At 40.0% G+C, this 20,117-nt stretch overlaps 2 protein-coding genes across 7 annotated transcripts in view; one reads left to right on the top strand and one right to left on the bottom strand.

The window, feature by feature from the left end:
* Positions 1 to 20,117, top strand: part of LOC308184722 (uncharacterized protein) — a 362,730-nt gene that overhangs the window by 73,787 nt on the left and 268,826 nt on the right. The gene's annotated exons all lie outside the window — the stretch shown is intronic.
* LOC308184735 (uncharacterized protein) overlaps positions 1 to 20,117 on the bottom strand; it is an 82,682-nt gene that overhangs the window by 23,438 nt on the left and 39,127 nt on the right. For all 6 annotated transcript variants that reach the window (XM_080572145.1, XM_080572144.1, XM_080572146.1 and 3 more), the window contains 5 exons: positions 13,131 to 13,309; positions 12,390 to 12,520; positions 10,798 to 10,912; positions 8,177 to 8,296; positions 5,733 to 6,164 (listed from right to left, as the gene is read on the bottom strand). In XM_080572145.1, coding sequence (XP_080428271.1) covers positions 5,733 to 6,164; positions 8,177 to 8,296; positions 10,798 to 10,912; positions 12,390 to 12,520; positions 13,131 to 13,309 — 977 coding nt within the window. The remainder of the gene's footprint in view (positions 1 to 5,732; positions 6,165 to 8,176; positions 8,297 to 10,797; positions 10,913 to 12,389; positions 12,521 to 13,130; positions 13,310 to 20,117) is intronic.

Below are 20,117 nucleotides of genomic sequence, written 5' to 3'. Positions count from 1 at the left end.
TAAAGCTGGACTTCATGCAGTTTTGAAGAGAGTTGGGGTTTTTTGATTGTTTATTTTTTGTTTGTTTAAAGAGAGCAGGTATTACTGACCAGTATTCCAGTGTTATTTAAAAAGGGACAGTGTTTTACTTAAGATTTTGTGTTGACAGCAATGCAACAGGTTATCGGGTCCTGAGGTATCCATTTATATGCTACTAGAAAATAATTGGTTCTGGGAAACAGCTCATGATAAAGGAAACTTCATTAATGAGATAATTCAGAGTGGAAAACAGCATGGAATCTGTGGCATGACTTTATCAGCTGATATATTTGAAAAGAAAAATAATTAACTCCTGTTGGATTTACTGTAATGGAGAGACGCACCACCTCTTACTATCTTCCCAATTTGCTGTCTTAAATCAGTGGAGGGAAAATTTCTTTTGCACATATAGCAGGGAAAACAAAGCCAGTCCTAGGAAAGTTTCAGATGTATTTTTAATTGTTTTGTTTAAATTGTTTCTCAGTACTTCATTCCATGAATCGAAAATTCAGCATTGTTTATAATGTGGCATCTTCTGGGCTGAATAAAAACAGCTTGTTCTGCTGCTATATCGTTAAGTGCTAGCTATTGGTTTCTTGGACAGATGGACTCCATTGGGTAACCAGTGAAACAAGGAAATGGAAGGCAGAGGTACTATCTGTCAAATTTACCTTTCTCTCCCATACAGTATTAATTAACCATGCCATCGTGTCACTATTTCCTTTTCCTTTAGTTTTACTTCCCTTCACCAGAAACAGTAAACTTGCTAAGCTTGTAAACGGAATAAACCACTCTGTGGTTAGCAATTTATACCTGTTATATGGTTTAAAAAAAAAAAAAAAGTTTTCATTCCTTATTTGTCAATATTGATGACATTTTTTTTTTAAATGTTAAAATGTAAGTAACCAAGCAGAAGCCACAAGATGAACTAGAAAATAATCAAATGTGAGATTCTTTTGTTGCACGTGCATAATAACAGAGTATGTTCAGACACGATTTCTCATACCTTCTAATAGTAAGGCAGGATCTGTACTATGTTTTATTGTCACACTTGATCAGATGAATGTGTTGTAAAAATAAATAAGCATATTTCATCAGTGGTCTGTAGTCATGATGATCTCTTCCTTGCTCTTAAACACATGATGAAAGAAATATAGCTGGAACTTATGCTACTGAAAGAATTTCATTTGAAGGCTAAATATCAGCTACAGGGCTTTTTTTTTGGTGCAGCAATACTAGCAAAAGAAAGTAGTATATCTTCTTCACAAGTCAAAGTAACATTTAAGATTTTGTTGATTTCTGTGAGGTAAAGATGTTTGCGTGCTTTTTGATGGGCTATATTCAATAGCCATGGCAATCTGAGTGCAATGTAACCCAAATTAGATGAGACCTTAGTAATTCCTTATCCACTTATAACACTTGTTGTAGCAAAAAGGAATATTAGCAGTGGTTGAAGGCATCTGACTCAATTTGATTGACTCAGCATTAGAAATTGAAGCTTGTATGTTTTCTGATTGATATACTGCATCCCTGGTGTTGTGGTTTTGGATGGGATTTAGTTAATTTTCCGCATAGGGGGCTGGTAAGTGCCATGAGAAAAATAATGCACACCAATGCTTACACTAAGCCAAGGACTTCTTGCCGACAGGATCATATGAGAAGCTGAGGAGGCTGCGGGTGCATATGAAGCTGGGAGGGGAAAGAGCCAGGACAGGTGACCAAAGGGATATTCCATACCATGTGACATCATGTGGGACAATAAAAACTGGGAGTGTTGGCAGGGGAATGTAGGACTGCTCCTTGGGGAGTGGCTGGGCATTGTTTGGTGAGTAGTGAGCCATTGCATTGTGCATCACACCATTGCACTGAGGAGGAAGCAGGGCAAAAAGTAGGATTGCGACCCTGGACTTCAGGAGAGCAAACTGTCCTCCAGATGAGTGGTCAGTGAGGTGGATGGATCGATTGGATGGATGGATGGACGGACGGACAGACTGGTTGGATGGCAGAGCTCAGAGGGTCGTGCTCAGTGGTACTGAGTCTAGTTGGAGGCCTGTAGCTAGTGGTGTCCCTCAGGGGTCAGTACTGGGTCCAGTGTTGTTCACCTTATTCATCAGTGACCTGGACGATGGAATAGAGTGCACCCTCATCTAGTTCGCTGATGACACAAAGCTGGGAGGAGCGGCTGATACCCCAGAGGGCTGTGATGCCATTCAGAGGGATGTGTACAGGCTGGAGGGTTGGGCCGAGAGGAACCTCATGAAGTTCAACAAGGGCAAGCGCAGGGCCCTGCACCTAGGGAGGAATAATCCCAAGCACCAGTACAGGCTGGGGGATGACCTGCTGGAGTGCAGCTCTGCAGAGAGGGACCTGGGAGTCCTGGTGGACAGCAGGCTGACCATGTGTCAGTAATGTGCCCTTGTGGCCAAGAATATCCTGGGGTGCATTCGGAAGAGTGTTGCCAGCAGGTCAAGGGAGGTGATCCTGTCCCTCTATTCAGCCCTGGTGAGGCCACACCTGGAGTACTGTGTCCAGTTCTGGGCTCCCCAGTACAAGAGGGACATGGAACTACTGGAGCATGTCCAGAGGAGTGTTACTGAAATGATTAGAGGACTGGAGCACCTGTCGTACAAGGACAGGCTGAGAGAACTGGGCCTGTTTAGCCTGGAAAAGAGAAGACTGAGGGGAGACCTCATCAATGTGTATAAATACGTGAGGAGATGGTGTCAAGAGGATGAAGCCAGTCTCTTTTCAGTTGTGCCTAGTGAGAGGATGAGACTCTTCACAAGTCAAAGTAACATTTAAGATTTTGTTGATTTCTGTGAGGTAAAGATGTTTGTGTGCTTTTTGATGGGCTACATTCAACAATACTGGCCCCATCATTGCTCCCCTAATGATAATTCTTTCTGATGAAAGAATTATGAATCTATAGAGGGAAAAAAAGAATCTCTCTCTCACCTTTCACCTTCAAAAAGAAAATTGTCCTTGTTTAGTATCATCTGTATAAAAATTTAACTTCATATCAAAATAGAGCTTTGTAGCGAGTACATTAGAAGAGATGCACTAAATTTCACTAGAATTCTCTGCCTCAATATATAGCATTTGATCCTTTCATATTCTTTTCTTAAATAGCAAGATTCTTAAAGGGGAGCATAATTAACACTAAAATATTAATTTTTAAAATATACTTGGTGGGTTTTCCACCAGTACTCTTATATAAGCTATACATTTTCAAGATCCTGAATCTTTTTTCTACATTTATTTAATTCAATACTCCTGAGGTATACAGGCAGAAAATCTTACATTTTCAAAGGTGGCAAAACTCTGTACAAATCTTCAACCCATGAAATAATGTTAAAAATTAAATTAAAATAGGAATCTGCATTTGCTCAAAGAAACCACAATATTTTGCTCATAAACCTCCCAAAACAGCATGGACACTTCATCCAAGTCAAACAGAACGTTTAGAAACCATTACAGCCTTTTCTGCGTTATATGTATCACAAACTCCTAAACTTTGATGGCTATGGGAACTTTGCTTTTGTCCAGTGATTATAATATGTAGAAGTTTTCCACAATTCATCCAGAATTACATTCCCTCAAGGTAACAGATGAAATTCTGTATCTAAATTTGACATATGATATTACCGAACTGTGGAATTGTTGAGGTATTCGGAAAAGATTTTCTCCACCTAAGCTTCTGAACTTAAGTTAGATGCAACACTTTAGAATACGCCTGAGTTAGCCCACTTACAGAACTTATAATCAGTATAGTAAAAGGAGGCTGTGAGATTGAACATTTTCGTATTTCCATCCAGTTTATCCTCCTTCAGAGGCAAAAACAACAGCTAGATTAACCTTGAATGCTTTTTTGTTTACTATCAGTATGGTTAAGGAACGTTACCTTTTACTTGTACCTGGCCATCTAACTAGCTCTATTGGGTTTACATGACAAGGTTTTGGTGGGGGGCTACAGGGGTAGGCACACTCTTCCAACACGGGTCCCCTATGGGCAGCAGCTCCTGCCAGACCACCTGCTCCCACGTGGGCTCTGCTCCACAGGCTAGAGGTCTGGCCTGGAGTCTGCTCCTGCAGGGGGCTCTCCATAGTCCACGGCCTCCTTCAAGTCAGATCCACCTGCTCCACCGTGGGTTCCTCCATGTGCTGTAGTGTGGAAATCTGATCCACCATGTGTCCTGGTTTCGGCTAGGATAGAGTTAATTTTCCTCCTAGTAGCTGGTAGGGTGCTATGTTTTGGATTTAGGATGAGAATAATGGTGATATCACACTGATGTTTTAATTGTTGCAGAGCAGTGCTTACACCAGGCCAAGGACTTTTCAGCTTCTTACACTGTCCTGCAAGCAGGCAGGCTGGGGGTGCAACAGGAGCTGGGAGGGGACAGACCCAGGACAGCTAACCCAAACTGGCCAAAGGGGTATTCCATACCATCTGACGTCATGCTAAACAATATATAGGGGTGGCTAGCTGGGGTGGGGGGCCGGCTGCTCAGGGATAGGCTGGGTCAGCGGGTGGTGAGCAATTGCATTGTGCATCACTTGTTTGTACGCATTATTATTAGTAGTACTATTATCATTATTATTATTATTTTCTGTCCTAATAAACTGTCTTTATCTCAACCCACAGGCTTTCATTTCTTTCTAATTCTCTCCCCCCATCCCAGAGAGGGAGGGGGGAGGGTGAGCGAACGGCTGTGTGGTGCTTAGCTGTCAGCCAGGTTAAACCACAACACCGTGGTACACCATGGGCTGCAGGGGGACAACCTGCTCCACCATGATCCTCTCCACAGGCTGCAGGGAAATTTGTGCTCTGGCACCTGGAGCACCTCCTCCCCCTCCTTCTTCACTGACCTTACTGTCTGCAGGGCTGTTTCTCACTCCTCGCTCTCCCAGCTACTGTTTTTTTTTTTTTTTCCTCTTCTTTCCCCCTTTCTTAAATATGCTCTCACAGAGGTACAAACAACATTGCTTATTGGCTCAGCTCTGGCCAGCAGAGGGTCCATTTGGAGATGGCTGAAACTGGCCCTTATCTAACACGAGGCAGCTTCTGGTCTCTTCTCATAGAGGCCACCCCTGCAACCCCCCCACTACCAAAACCTTGCCACGTAAACCCAATAGGTTAGCTCAACAACATACCCTTATCTTTCAACTGAGATATATATATTTTTGAATGGATAGCCAGGCAAGTGACATACTTGTTTCCTGCTGTTCAACCATCCAGCCAAGAAAATTCATTGCTTGCCTGCCATCCCTAAGATGGTCTAGTGGCAAATACTACCACCCAACTGTTTGTAAGCTCAACAGACCAACACTGCACAGTATGTAAGCAAGCAAGGAACAATGTAACGATGATTAACTTTAATCAGGACAAAGATAACATGCGATGACCCTCTATCAAAACTTCTGGATTGCTCCAACACAGAAACAGCACAAGAACCATCTACTTACTATATTCAAGGACTATACTACACAGTTAAGTGTAAGGCAAGCACCAGCAGAACAACAGTAAACTATGTTCTGTCAGGTAACATACAGAGCTCTTTGTAATAGATTTTACTTTATACTAAAATCTACAAACAGCAAGAATACAAACTGAATTAGTGAGATGATATTGATACATAAACATTAGAATGTGTGTATTTCACGGTGCCTAACTGTACCGACAAGTCCAAAAAAGCATGAAAAAAGTCTAAACAAACCTGCTGGAGCTGCGAGATCTTCTTGAAGAGCTGTAGCTTCTTGGGGGTGTTCTGGATCGCTTCTCTTTCTTTCTTTTATCATCTCTTCCTTTTTGTTGCTCCTTCAACTTATCCCCATCTTTTCCCTTTTCTTTGTCTCTATCTTTCTCTTTGTCCCCTCCTTTGTCCTTATCTCCCTCCTTGTCCTTCACCTTCTCTCTGTCTTTTACCCCCCCTTCCTCAATATCTTCTTTTTCCTTGTTCTGGTGTACTTCTTCCCTGTCTTTTTCCTTCTCCTTATCTTTCTCCTTTTCCTTGTCCCTGTCCCTATCTTTGTCCTTGTCCTTGTCCCCAACACTCTCTCGATCTTTGTTTCGCTCTCCATCTCTCTCTTTCTCCTTTTCTTTGGTCTTTTCTTTTTCCTTGACCTTTTCTTTGTCTCTCTTATTTTCCCTGTGAAAAGCCAAACACAAATCCATTAATTAATCTTTGAACTTTCTAATAAAAAATACAAGCAACTCTTCAGCATATATTAATTGCTCAAGAGAAAATATGTCTCTGTTTAAAATTTTTGAATAATTATTAATTTTCATTTTCCACCTGTTTACCATGAAAGAGTAGCTATAACAGCTAGGAAAAGTTTGGAAACCAAATGGGGGGGAGGGGGGGAAAGGAGGTAAAAATCAAATCAAACTGTGATCTTCAGATTGATGTTACTATACTTTAATAGAATAAGTTTCTTCACCTCACAGTTACATTACTATACGTACGTAGATTTTCAGCATTTTCTCAGGAGTGCAACAAAGCATACAACTTGTAAATCCATTCTTTACTAAAATTGTGAAATATGTCAAATATGTGAAAATGTAAAATAGACTGCGGATTAACCACCCCCACATGAATAATGATAGCTGACTGGACAGAAGTCTTTATTCTAGTGTTCTCTCACACACACACATCCTGGAACTGCTTGATAGTCCAACATCAATGAATATACAGAAAGAAAAATACAAGGATAAAATTTCACCAAACAAATACTCTCAAAAGGCAAATGTAAGGTCTAAACTCAATCAAGACAATTCAATCATCTGTAATGTCATTAGGAATTCAAAAACAATTGAAGCATAGGAAAATCCAGTAGGATGGTAAAAACAGAAGGAAGGATAACAGAACAAGTCACCTTCTCTAGGACAGACAGAATGATACCTGTTCATAAAAAGAAAAACAGCAAGAAGAAAAAAAAAGGATGTTCCAGTTGTTGAGACAAATAAAAAATGATTAGATTACAGCTCTGGCTGGAAGAGTACATTTTTATATAGGATTATTTGAAAGCATGAGACTCCAAACCATCTTTCCTTTCTTAGCAGACATGAGTTGCCTCAAGGACATATGAAAATGAACAATTGTTCAGAGAGAAACAGGAGAAAGTACAATAGGAGGACTTAATTAACAGGCAGTTTCAAATCCAGGAGAACTAGACTGAAAAAGAGTTGTGTCTATTGGTATTGGTACCTATTCTAGGATTCTTAAAAGAGACTCCTTCAGACACGAAAGGCCCTAAGCACAACCCACACTTTCATTCATTGGAACAAGTGTTTGACTGTATCTTTTTTTCAACTTGAATAGTAGGCCATTTTATGTTCTATAACCTTATGACTTTGGTTCCTATCAGGTTTTGGCAAATATCTCTTTAAGTATCTCACAGAAGGAATGTAAGATCATAAAGATGAAACAGCACACAATCCCTGCAATAGCAAGGGGTCTCACAGCGCCCCAAGAAAAGCCTTCCAGTTATTTATTGCAGATATTTCATTGGACTTCCCCCTTCCAGTGATTAGATCTCTCAAGAAGCTCCATCAAACGAGCAATTGAGACTCAAAAGGATTGTCATCCATCAAAGCCCAGCTATGTAGCCTACTCCTAAGTGTTCCCACTGATGTCGGCAGATCTGCAGTTCTCTTTCCCAGAAGAAAAAAACAAAAACAAAACAAAAAAAAAAAACTGCACAACCTAAGTATGAAGGTCCCTTTAAATGAGTTAGGGGCATTACAGAGATGAACCAGAGGAAAAAAAGTACCAAGTCTTCTATTCATGAAGCTACTTTTATAGGCACTTCAGTTTTGTGAATATTCACTATTTCATCCTCAGAAAATCATATTATCATCTGTTGGTTAAAGTCTGGCAGTTAATTAAAGTTACCTTTTTTTGGTGAGCTTAAACATTGATATAAATGTAGAATAGACTTTGGTATCAAAGTTTAGGTACCTCAGTATAAAAAATTACTTTCTATTCTTTTCTCCTATCGTAGGGGATGGGACAAGCCTAGGAACAGAATAAAGCATTTAGAGATTCCATCCTTTACCCATCACCTAAAATGCTGGTTAGATCCCCCCCCAAAGAAAACAACAAAACTTTGTACTGTGTGCTAAGATGAACAGTATCACTTCTCAGGAATGGAAACTCACCGAGAACGAGAGCGACTACTTGATTTCTGCCTTTCCTTAGATCTAGACCGTTTTGTCAGGGGACTTCTGGATTTGCATCTCTCCTTGTGTCTTGAGATTGATCTGTTACCAGATCTACTTCTATATGAACAACACCAGAAGAAAAATACTTTAATACTGAAACTTCAGAAAAATTAGGTCAGCCAAGATATAGGGGGGGAACAACACGCAAATCTCGCCTCACTACAGAAAAGCATATAATTACATCTCAGTAATATACTGCCTACCAGCATTTTTGCAAATATGTATACATTAAGTTTCACCAGTTGCACATGTTCTCTTTTGAAACAATACACCATTTAAGTAATGCTCATATTTTATTATGACCTCCATAAATATTCTGGAAAATATCAATTATCATCATACTGGGATAGCTTTCCTTAATAAATTACAGTGCATAAAATCTACTATAAACAATTTCAAGCAGCACGTAAAAATAGTTAGTTGCATTTTTCTTCTTCTCCAGGCCCAGTCGCTTATTGTAGTCTTGGTCACTGAAGAAAGATAGCATTAACTGGCCTCTTTTTGCTTGGTTCTCCAGCCTTACAATTTAAATGAACAAAAAATAAATAAAAAAACCAACCAAACAAAACACTACCTGTGGTTCAGCATTTAGTCAAGTTACTTTCTCAGTTGAAAGTATTTGTAAGCATTTGCTACATGATAAATAAGGAATGCAAATAATGTGCAAATACTCCAATAGAAATACGTTTAAAGTCTTCTGATATACATATATAGTATAGTCTCAGAGTTGATGAAGAAAACAACTTAAAAATTACTATACTCTTCCCCCCCCCCCCCCCCCAAAAAAATATTCCCTATTTTTATAGGATCATAGTCCCTAGGAAAATGAATCTTCAAATTCAGCTTTTTATTTCAAGTTTCACAAAACACATCATTGGATACTTTGACTGAGAGGTTAAGGTACCTTGAAGTTAAACTTACCAAAGACAAAAATGCCATATATATTACTCAATCCTGAAGAACAGAAAGATACAAAAAATACCAGCTCCACCTTTCTTCTGCAGCTCAAGACACAAAAAGTAAAAATATACCAAGAGGATAGGAGAGGTAACCACTTTATACCTACAGCTTTGCTCCACATATAAGTTTAGAAAAACTAATTAGAGGGCAAATTGCTTACAATTTAGTCAAGCCCTTTAATAAAATTTATATCATAGTGATGAAATGGATTTAGGGGTTTTATAAAACACTAAAAGAGGAAAGTGGTCAGCATAGTTTATTCTTACAGATGAAACTGCTTCAACAGCCCAGAGGCTCTTTTTTCAGCATGTACTCAAAACTGACAGTAACAGTGGTAAATCATTAAAACAAAACATAACTATCAACAGATGTTTAAAACACAAGTTTTCTGCAAGTGAAAAAATGCAAATTTATCTTCTAAAACTCAATTTGGTTTGTGTGTATACAAAATACCACAGATTACTGGAATGTTACACAAAGATTATTGTTCAGTTGTATCCTGAGTTACAGAAACAACAGAGAAGCATACAATAAGGAAGCCTGCAAATGATTCTTCTTGTATTAAAAAGGTACCCAATGGTTTAATGTTATTAGATAGCAAGATACTGCAGTACATGTTATTAAAAAAATGAAGCCTGCACTTAGATCACATTTCTTTGGTTGTATGTGGTATGCCCCTCTGACCAGCTTTTCTGTATGTAAAAGAATTCTAGTTGCCCTGTTAAAAGACAATGCATGAAAGGATGCAACAGAGCTGTTGGTGCAACACTGACACCTTTTTAAAGTTTAAGCTATCAAATGCATTGAGTTTCTCCCCGCTCCCCAGAATGAGAGAAAAAAAAATTACAGAAGAATGGAGAAAAGTTTACAGGAAAAAAAAACAACTTACAGAAAAGTGATTTACATTGAGACTGTAAATGCTCAGAAGACATTCTTGACATTGGAAGAATACGAACCATTTCAGAAAGTGTCACACACTAGACTGTCTCATTCTTTGAAAAAACGTTAATGGATAAACATTAAGGGTTATCTAGTAATTTAATTTCTTCCCATATTCCAAAGACTGTTTCAGAAGTTAACGATTTTAGCAAAGCAAACACTCTGAAGAATGAAAAACTGCCCCTAAAACCTTTTTCTTCTGACTTTTAAAAACTTAACTTTACATTTTAAGTACAGTAAACAGAAACACTGCATTTGTTAACTAGATGTTTAGAAGTTCAAGACAGCAGGAACTTTCTACTAGCAAAACCAGACAGCCTATCAGAGTTGAGGGTGTTAACAGTAAACTAAATGTTCCATCCACAAAATACAGATAACTATTTTAAAAATACATAGGTCAAAAAATGAAATATGGTTTTCATGACACAAAAGTACCTTCTAGTGTGTTTTAACTGAAAGCAATCCTGAAAATGTTTAGCATTTAGAGGGAAAGAGTATCTGTTCAGAGATAAAGATCACAGTTACTCTGATCTGGTTAGTAAAAGTTACTTATCTTCCCTACAGTGGTACTTGTTTCATAACTCAATAAGAAATCTCAGTAACCACCATCACTCAAGAAAAACAGTATGATCTCAGTCCAAAATAAAAGACATACCTACCTGTGTTTTGAATGTGATCTTTTCCTTCTAGATTGGGATTTTGAGCTAGACCTGGATTCTGAACGAGAATGGGAACGAGATCGACCGCCTTTTCTTTCACTGCTCTTTCCAGACTCTGAGAGGAAAAAACCACTTTGCAGTGTAAGCTCAGAACATTTAAAGATTCCAGTTAACAGTCTGGCATAAGTGGAATGTACCACATATAGTGCAAGGGGCCTACTCTTTGCACATCTTCCTTCTTTGCAAATATCCTTCAGAAACATCCAAGAAAGTCATTGCATATACTCGTTGAGTGCAGCCATCCTGCAGCAGTACACATAAACCAGATAATTATAAAAAGCTAGCTCTATTAGGAAGGGGATTTATGTTGCTGCCACAACGCACAAGATTACAGCAACATATTCTCCTCCTAGTGTATTATTTAATACAGCTACTATATTTTATTTTTTAAATAACCTGAGAAGAATAAATTTAGAGGGCATAATTATTGTTTACATTTTATGCTCATTTTCAAAATTAGGACTTTCCATACTTTTTTGATATTTTAACCATTGTAAAAATATGGAAGTTTTATTCCTCAAACATTATTTGGAGGAGGAAGGGATGGAGAGAAGGGGGGTGAAAAGTTTGATCCAAAGGCCAGGAAGTCAATGGAAAGCTTACCAGTGACCTCAGAAGACTTTGGTTCAGACTCTAAAAGATTGTTATTCTGCTGCTTAACATTAAGGAAACGTTAGAGCTATTTTCTTCCAACCCTAAAAAAAAAACACCAATTGGGGAAAAAAATAAAATCAAGCCCACCAACACCCATCTACTACCTAACCTACATAAGTCAAAGTCTGAGTTTGTTAATAAGAATGACAAAATCCCACTGATCAAAATAAAAAGGAAGATTTCAATTGAAAGCTTAATGAGTTGAGAATTTTTATGCTATGGTTTTCCAAGCAGTTTAAGTCAGCATAAATCAGCACTGAAATGTCCATCTAACCTCTCAACCCATCGACACTTTCCTTTCTTTGACCTTGTGTTTCAGCGTTAACAGGGATCAAGAAACCATTCTGGATGGAAAAAAAAGTCCGTTAAGTTTTATCCCAGATTCATTTTCTGATCCCATTTGCTGTGAGGCTGCATATAGTCTTGAGCTAGTATAAGAGCATAGCACAGGGACAAACTTAACCCACTGAAAGTAAAGAAAGCATAATATTGCTGCTTTCAGCAGCATGCTAGCTTCCCTCTGATCATGAAACTATGGCATTAATGTGTGCTAGAGAATAAAACAAAGCAATTTCTTTTAAAAGTCTGTAAGTGCTTTAAACTGAAAAGATGCCAACATCAAGTCTTACTTAGTTTAGCACTGACTACATATTTTTGAAAACATTCAGCGAGCATGTATCTGAAAATAAGATATGAGGAAATAAAGTCAACTTCATTCTACTGCTTTCTTGCATGAATACAATTTTGATTATTTTCATTATTATTATAATTTGCTTCAATAATATAATTATGAAATAATATAATGAACATGTATTATTTTCATTGGCATGTACCAAAGTATAAACATGTCTGTTAGGTAGCGAACCTAATATACCTACCTGGCTCAATAGCAGCAGATATGAAAGACTGGGCTTCCCTTACTCTCTTCATCACTTCTTCCAGTTCTTTGGCAGCAGCTTGTGGCGTCATTTCAGGAGGCTTCACTATTGCATTGTTGGAGTGATTTATTCTAAATTAGGGAAAAAAGCCGTTAACCCACAAATGCTTTAAAAGGAAAAATGAAAAATAAGAAAGGAAAACACCTTAACTCCCACATATAACTGAAAACTCTAAAGTTCAAGCAAAACTACAGATTTTTCCTAACACTCATTTATGCCATGTCTAAATATCTAAAATGTCTGGCTTTTACTGCTTTCAAATCTTAGAGCTTTTAAATAAGTGAGGCACAACACTTTTGTATTATTCTATATAAATACAGATTAAAGTCTAGAAACCTATTTCTCTATTTTAGATAAAATCTCTAAGGCCTACTGATTGCATAGACAACATATATAAAGTTTAATTAGTACCAAGGACTTTGCAGATTCTCTCGCTGTTATAGCTTTCACTACTTTAAGATTAAATGTAATTATATTTTACTCTATGCCACCCAGATTCTTCTTAGAGAAAGTTATGCCCAACCCTGAAATCGGAGTTTATAAAAGTGTTCCAGTTTGCTAACAGGTCCTTATATTGAATAAATATTAGTCACAGCAGTTTATTGCAGATCAAAATCATAAACATATAAGGATACTAAGAAACCTCTCATTCAATATTCACATTGGTAATTAATTTCTTACTTCAGTGGCCTGTCTCCAAACATAACTCCATTAAAGGCAAGAGCTCGTGGTACAGAATTTTGGTCTGCAAATTCCACAAAAGCAAACCGTGTTGGTTGTGTCTCATCACCTGCCATTCGCACAAATTTGACTTCTCCAACTTGTTTAAAGAATTCAAGCAGTTGATCTGCTGTTGTAGTCTAGAAAGAGACGAAGAGCTCAGCTGAAGTAAAACATATAATGAAAACTACTTATCAAACATAACAGATAATCTAAGAGCTACATAGGTTTTGGAAAGACATCACACCATTATTACATAGGCAGCATGAATTTGGTAATGTTACACTTCAGGAAATACAGATACTATTTTTTTTCTTCCATTAACCTAAAGAATATACTATAATTTAAGACAGTACAACCACAAGCCCTCAAGTAAAACCCTGAAGATCTATATTTAGGTTACAAATACACTTGCACAGGATATTGCACTTTTCAGGCAAATAATTTGAGATAATTGATGAGGGAATTCTTTATACACCTACATCCAAGCTATTTCTGGTACTGGTTGTGATTTTTGATCAACAGAAACAACAACAGACAAACAAACAAAAAAAAAACAAAACCAGAACTTTAAGTCAACTTTTAATCTGTTTCTCCAATAACTTACAACTAGTTTTATTTTTTTGTGATTGATAATACTCTAGTACATACTTCAGCAGTCAAATAAACACTAAAATCAAATACTTAAATTGCCATCAGTCAAAAACAATTATTTTTTCAATTAATTAAATAAAAAAATCGCTGGAAAAAAAATAATCTCTGACAGTCCTAGCTTTCCTGTCAGAAACTCACAGAATGACTGAGATTGGAAGGGACCTCTGAAGATCATCTAGTCCAACCCCCCTGCCAAGCAGGATCAACTACAGCACATTGCGCAGGATGGTATCTAGGAGGGTTTTGAATATCTCCAGAGGAGGAAACTCCACACCTCTCTGGGTAACCGGAGTCTAAATCTATCCTCTTCTAGTTTAAGACCATTACCCCTTGCCCTATTCATTATCTACCCAAGAAAAGAGTCCTTCTCAATCCTTTTTATAAGAACCCTTTAAGTATTAAAAGGCTGCAATGAGGTCTCCCTGGAGCCTTCTCTTCTCCAGGCTGAACAGCCCCAGCTCTCTCAGCCTTTCTTCATAGGCGAGATGCTCCAGTCCTCTGATCATCGTTGTAGCCCTTCTCTTGGCTTGCTCTAACAGATGCACATCTTTCATGTGCTGGGGGCCCAAGACCTGGATGCAGTATTCCAGGTGGGGCCTCATGACAGCAGAGTAGAGGGGCACAATCACCTCCCTTGACCTGCTGGTCACACCTCTTTTGATGCAGCCCAGGATGCAGTTGGCCTTCTGGGCTGCAAGCACACACTGCTGGCTCATGTTGAGCCTTTCGTCCACCAGAACCCCCGAGTCTCTCTCCACAGGGTTGCTCTCAATGAATTCTTCTCCCAGTCTGTACCCATGCCTGGGATTGCCATGACCCAGGTGCAGTACCTTGCACTTGGCCTTGCTCATAATATAGAATCATATCATAGAATCGTTAAGGTTTGAAAAGACCTTCAAGATCATCCGCTCCAACCATCACCCTACTACCAATGTCACCCATTAAACCACGTCCATAAGTACCATGTACAACCTCTCCTTAAACATCCCCGTGTGGGTATTTAAGGTGACTCCACCACCTCCCTGGGCAACCCGTTCTTATATATATATATATATATATATATATATATATATATATATAAAAATATATATATATATATATATATAAACTTATAGAAGCCAAAATCCCAAGTTAACAACACATAACTGGTCTCCTAGTATGTTGAAAAACATTTCTAAGCTATATGAGTATTTAGCATACTAGAGTACATATTCAAGGCAGAAGACCTGTCACACCCTGCAAACCAGCTTCAGATTTCAACTGTACTGCAAACATAGTGATTTATAAAAACTGTTCTGTCTTGTTTAGAACCGTGAAAGAGTAGCCGTATGTCCTGTTCTCACAAAACTCTAAGTAATCAAAAGAAAGACACCAAATTAATACTCAATTGATCACCACATTTTGTAAGTTTCAATATAAATAATTTTAGGCTGTTAAAATGAACAACAACAACAACAAAAACACACCACACAGCAGAGACAAAAATTTCAGGGAATAGCCTACAAAACATGGAACACAGCATTCTATCTCATGTTACTGCATATTCAAATGTTGGCATCACTTACCACACAAGTAGTACTGAAACCAAAGGGTTTTGATTAATGAAAATAAAACACAAATAGACAAACTACCAAAAAGCACTGCACGATTTAACTTAACATTAAAAAGTCTGCTCAATCCACTCTGGGATACAAAATAAAGGACTGTAACAGAAACTGCTACTTTAAAACCACAGTCTTCAGATACTAATTGCTGGGAAAAGTCACTAGGTTCAGGAAGTTCACTGAGAACACTAAAGAGTCATCTTAAAGAACTCACATTTTATTTAATGCATTAGAAAACTGAGGTGGTTTCTCTCTCCCCCTCCACATTTTGCATGCTTACAAGAACTTTAAATAGTCTATTAGAGCAGTTCACTTGATGTAATCTGTAACTAATTACACTCAGCATTGGAGGTTTCCTTTTAGTTGTTTTTGTGGTTTTTTTTTTCTTTAATAATTTTTCTGCTGCATCCTATAAAACCAAGGGATGTTAGTGATAGGAGACTGGAAAAAAGTAGAAAAAAAATCAGTAAAAAGGAATTCATCTCTCTAATAATACTAGTTCAGACAACCATAGCATAGCCCTATATTTTGTTCTAAAATCACTGAAACACCATAGATGCCAGATTTATCATCCTTGCTTCCTATTAAATCATAGCCTTCTTTTTTTCATTCAAGTCAGCAGTAAAGTGGCTAACAATGAGTTATAGTGGAACAGTGCTATCAAAGAAATCTCCTATAAAGTGGAAATTATCACCTGATCAAATTCACCATTGCTACAAATGTTTTGGATTACTCTGACAGAGGAAAATAACCCCCCCTAATCCTCTAATAACACATAATGCTGCATCTTCCAAAAATAGGAAAATAATATTTCCAAAAAAAAGTTGTCAAGAGCAATGTTCCAAAATGTATACATGTCTTTAACCAAGTTAATTCATAAATACCAGAATAAGACTTATTTCCTTTCAACCAAAAAATTAGCTTTGTTAATGAAAAAACTGTTGAAATTAAATCCATAAAAACCATTCTATGAAATACTCAGATTAAGGGGAAGAAGTAGAAGGCTGACAAACATGACTGACTTGGAAGAGGTAAGGAATAATTTATACTTTTATTCGGAAATACCTTAATGCTTGATTAGAAAAAAAAGAAAACTTATATTCTTTATAAAGTGTATGCACATATATATATATATATTCTGTTAACTCTTGTGCATCATCAACAGAACTGAAAGTTCACATCCATTAGAAATAAGCATGCCCAGCAAAGGGAATAGGATTACAAATGTTACAGTAAACCTCTTAACTTGAATGCTCTTTTAAAACAAACAAACAAAAAAACCCATACAGGAGAGTACAACTTCACTGTTCTGAAAAATCATGCTTGATTAAATAAAAATAGTGGGTACACTGAATGTCTGCAACACCAAATTAGAAAAAAAAATAGATTACAATTCTACACAATGCAACATGTAACTTTCTTTGACACTTTTCTCTATTAAAAAGTTAGTCTAATACTCTTAATATTACACCTTATATTATTCTTTAAACAAGAACTGGAATTCTGGAATGACTGAACGCTACCATGCCACCATCCTCCTGCCCGATCCCCCCCCAACCTACACACACATAACTCAGGGAGGTGCCTGAGCGAAAAAATCTGGACTACAGAATAGGTATTTCAGTAAAGGGAGGAAAAAGAGAGACGTGCGCCGCGGAAGAGCTTTGGGGACAATCTCTGAGCACGCGTCTCCCTAGGCCTTAGATTGTGACTCAGTGCCGGCATCACCCAGCAAGCGGCCGAGCTCTTGCCGCTACCACTAAGCCACAGAACTCGCCGTGCTCCTACAGGCCACTCCGGAGATGCCGCAGGTACTTCAGGACGGGACCGCCATCTTAAGTTCGGATGGAGCTCCTTTCCCCTACCGTTCCTGTCATACAAAGGGGTAGGACCACGTGACCCCGCTCCCCGTGTGGGAGGTTGCGGTGCCCACAGTCAAGATGTGGGGAAGTCAAGTAGGGCCTTCTCACAACTCTCACAACCCCTCTAGACCTTTTCATTCTCCCAGGTCTCTATCGCTCCGGAGACCGGTGCAGGCCCCACTTACTCTGGGGGATAGAGACGCAGCTCCTCAATATCTCCCAGGAAGCCGAAGAGAGTCCGCATCTGCTCGCTGGTTACCGCCGAAGACAGGTTCGTGACCTGGATGACAGATGTGGGGCCCAAGGGGAAACCCAGCGGCACCCCGATTCCTCCGCTGTTCATCATGGCGGAGCCCGCACGACCGCTCCGCTCGCGGCAGTGTCACACGCAGCCAGAGAGACGGACCTGACGACAGAGAAGAGTGTGCGGCGCCCGCCAGAGCGTCCCAGTGTTCGGACGCTCTAGCGGCGAACTCGATTGCTCACTGGAGGTGTTACTTGGCGGGCAGCTGCTTATTCCCTGCCAGATGAGGCGCTTCGGGGAACGGCCGCCCTCAAACCTGCCAGTAGCGCTGAAACTCCTAGCTCAGCCGTAAACACCCCCCCCCCGCCCAAGAGAAGAGAAATCCGTCGCTTCCCAAGGAACCGGCAGGACAGCCTCCTACTGAGAGAGGGAGTTAGGAGAATACAATAATTTACTAACTTTTTAGAAAAGAACTTACTAACGTTTTAGAAAATTATTTACTAACCTTTTAGAAAAGGGGGGACTGAGAGAGGGAGTTAGGGGAATCTTATCAAGTAGAGATAGAGTGCTGACGGCATGAAACTAGGATCCTACTTAGTGTCTTTACTAACTATGGTGCTTGTGCAAATTAATTAAAGCAAGAAGCCTTGGGCCCCTTTACCAAGGTCAGTCTCTTAATAAGAGAGTGAGCCTATCTTAAGAAACTGGTAGAAACTGGTCCTGTGGATGGACAAGATCCAAGAAGCAACTGAGTCTGCGCAGAGACAAGAGGTCAACTAGCGGTGATGAGGAAGAGTCATCAATCTTCATCCCCACGACCCCCGACGACCACCACCAGAATACACTGCGCAAGTGCACATGGGAGGAGTTTACGGAAATGACTCCTTGGAACTAATTTTAATACGAAGCGGGGACAGGTTATGAATATGTATAGGCGTATTGTGAAACTTCATGCATATGTAACTCTTTGCTGCATATAACCATGGCAAGTTGCTGCGTCAGGTGCGCACGATTTTGGAGGGGCTACCCCCCCGTGCTGCCCAGCGCTGAATAAACATACCTACTTTACAATCTTACTGATTGTGGAGTCCGTTTTCCGCATGTCACTACCAGCTGATGTGCAGGTGATGACCGGGCCACTGCTATAAGGGTGAGACCATCGTGGACTCTCGGCCCTGCCTAGGAAGGAGTGCGGGACCGAAGGCACGGCCTAGCTGTTAACAGCCACATCCCGCCCAGCTTTCTTTCACGCATATGCTGCCTGCTTCCTGAGGATTGGAGAGTAATCCTGTTGGGGGTCATAGAATCAGTAAGGTTGGAAAAGACCTTCAAGATCATCTGGTCCAACTGTCCCCCTACCATCAATATCACCCACTAAGCCATGTCCCTAAGCACCACATCCAACCTTTCTACCCTCAGGGACAGTGACTCCACCAACTCCCTGAACAACCCATTCCAATGCCTGACTACTCTTTCTGAGAATAAAGGTTTCCTAATTTAAAAACTAAACCTTGCCTGGTGCAACTTGAGGCCATTCCCTCTAGTCCTATCACTAGTTACCTGTGAGAAGAGGCCGATCCCCAGCTCCCCACAACTTCCTTTCAGGTAGATGTAGAGAGTAATAAGGTCTCCCCTGAGCCTCCTGTTCTCCAGATGAAACAGCCCCAGTTCCCTCAGCGGCTCCTCATAGGACTTGTGTTCCAGGCCCCTCATCAGCTTCGTAGCCCTTCTCTGGACATGTTCCAGGTCCTTCTTATAGCGAGGGGCCCAAAACTGAACACAGTACTGGAGGTGTGGTCTCAACAGAGCAGAATACAAGGGAACAATCACCTCCCTGGTCCTGCTGGCTACACTATTCCTGATACTAGCCAGCATGCCATTGGCTTTCTTGGCCACCTGGGCACACTGCTGGCTCATGTTCAGGTGAGCAATCAGCACCCCCAGATCCGTTTCCTTTGCACAGCTTTCCAGCCACTCTGCCCCAAGCCTGTAGCACTGCATGGGGTTGTTGTGACCAAAGTGCAGGACCTGGCACTTAGCCATGTTGAACCTCATCCCGTTGGCCTCTGCCCATTGACCCATTCTGTCCAGGTCCCTCTGCAGGGCCTTCCTACCCTCCAGCAGATCGACACTTCCCCCCCAACTTGGTGTCATCTGCAAACTTCCTGAGGGTGCACTCAATTCCCTCGTCCAAATCATCAATAAAGATATTCAAGAGGATGGGCCCCAACACTGTCCCCTGGGGGAACACCACTCATGACCGGTCTCCAGTTGTATTTCACTCCATTCACCACCACTCTCTGGGCCCAGACATCCAGCCAGTTTTTTACCCAGCAAAGAGCATACGTGTCCAAGCCATGGGCTGCCAGCTTTTCCAGGAGAATACTATGGGAGACTGTGTCAAAGGCTTTGCTGAATTCTAGATAGACTACATCAACAGCCTTTCCCTCATCCACCAGGCGGGTCATCCGGTCATGGAAGGAGATGAGGTTGGTCAGGCAGGACTTGCCTTTCATGAACCCATGCTGACTGGGCCTGATCCCCTGGTTGTCCCGCAAATGCTGCGTGATTGCATTCAAGATGA

This window comes from Anser brachyrhynchus, assembly GCF_964034855.1.
Source record: "Anser brachyrhynchus genome assembly, chromosome: W".
NCBI lineage: Eukaryota > Metazoa > Chordata > Aves > Anseriformes > Anatidae > Anser > Anser brachyrhynchus.
Note: the sequence above shows the minus strand (reverse complement) of the source record. Positions and strands in the feature narration are given on the sequence as shown.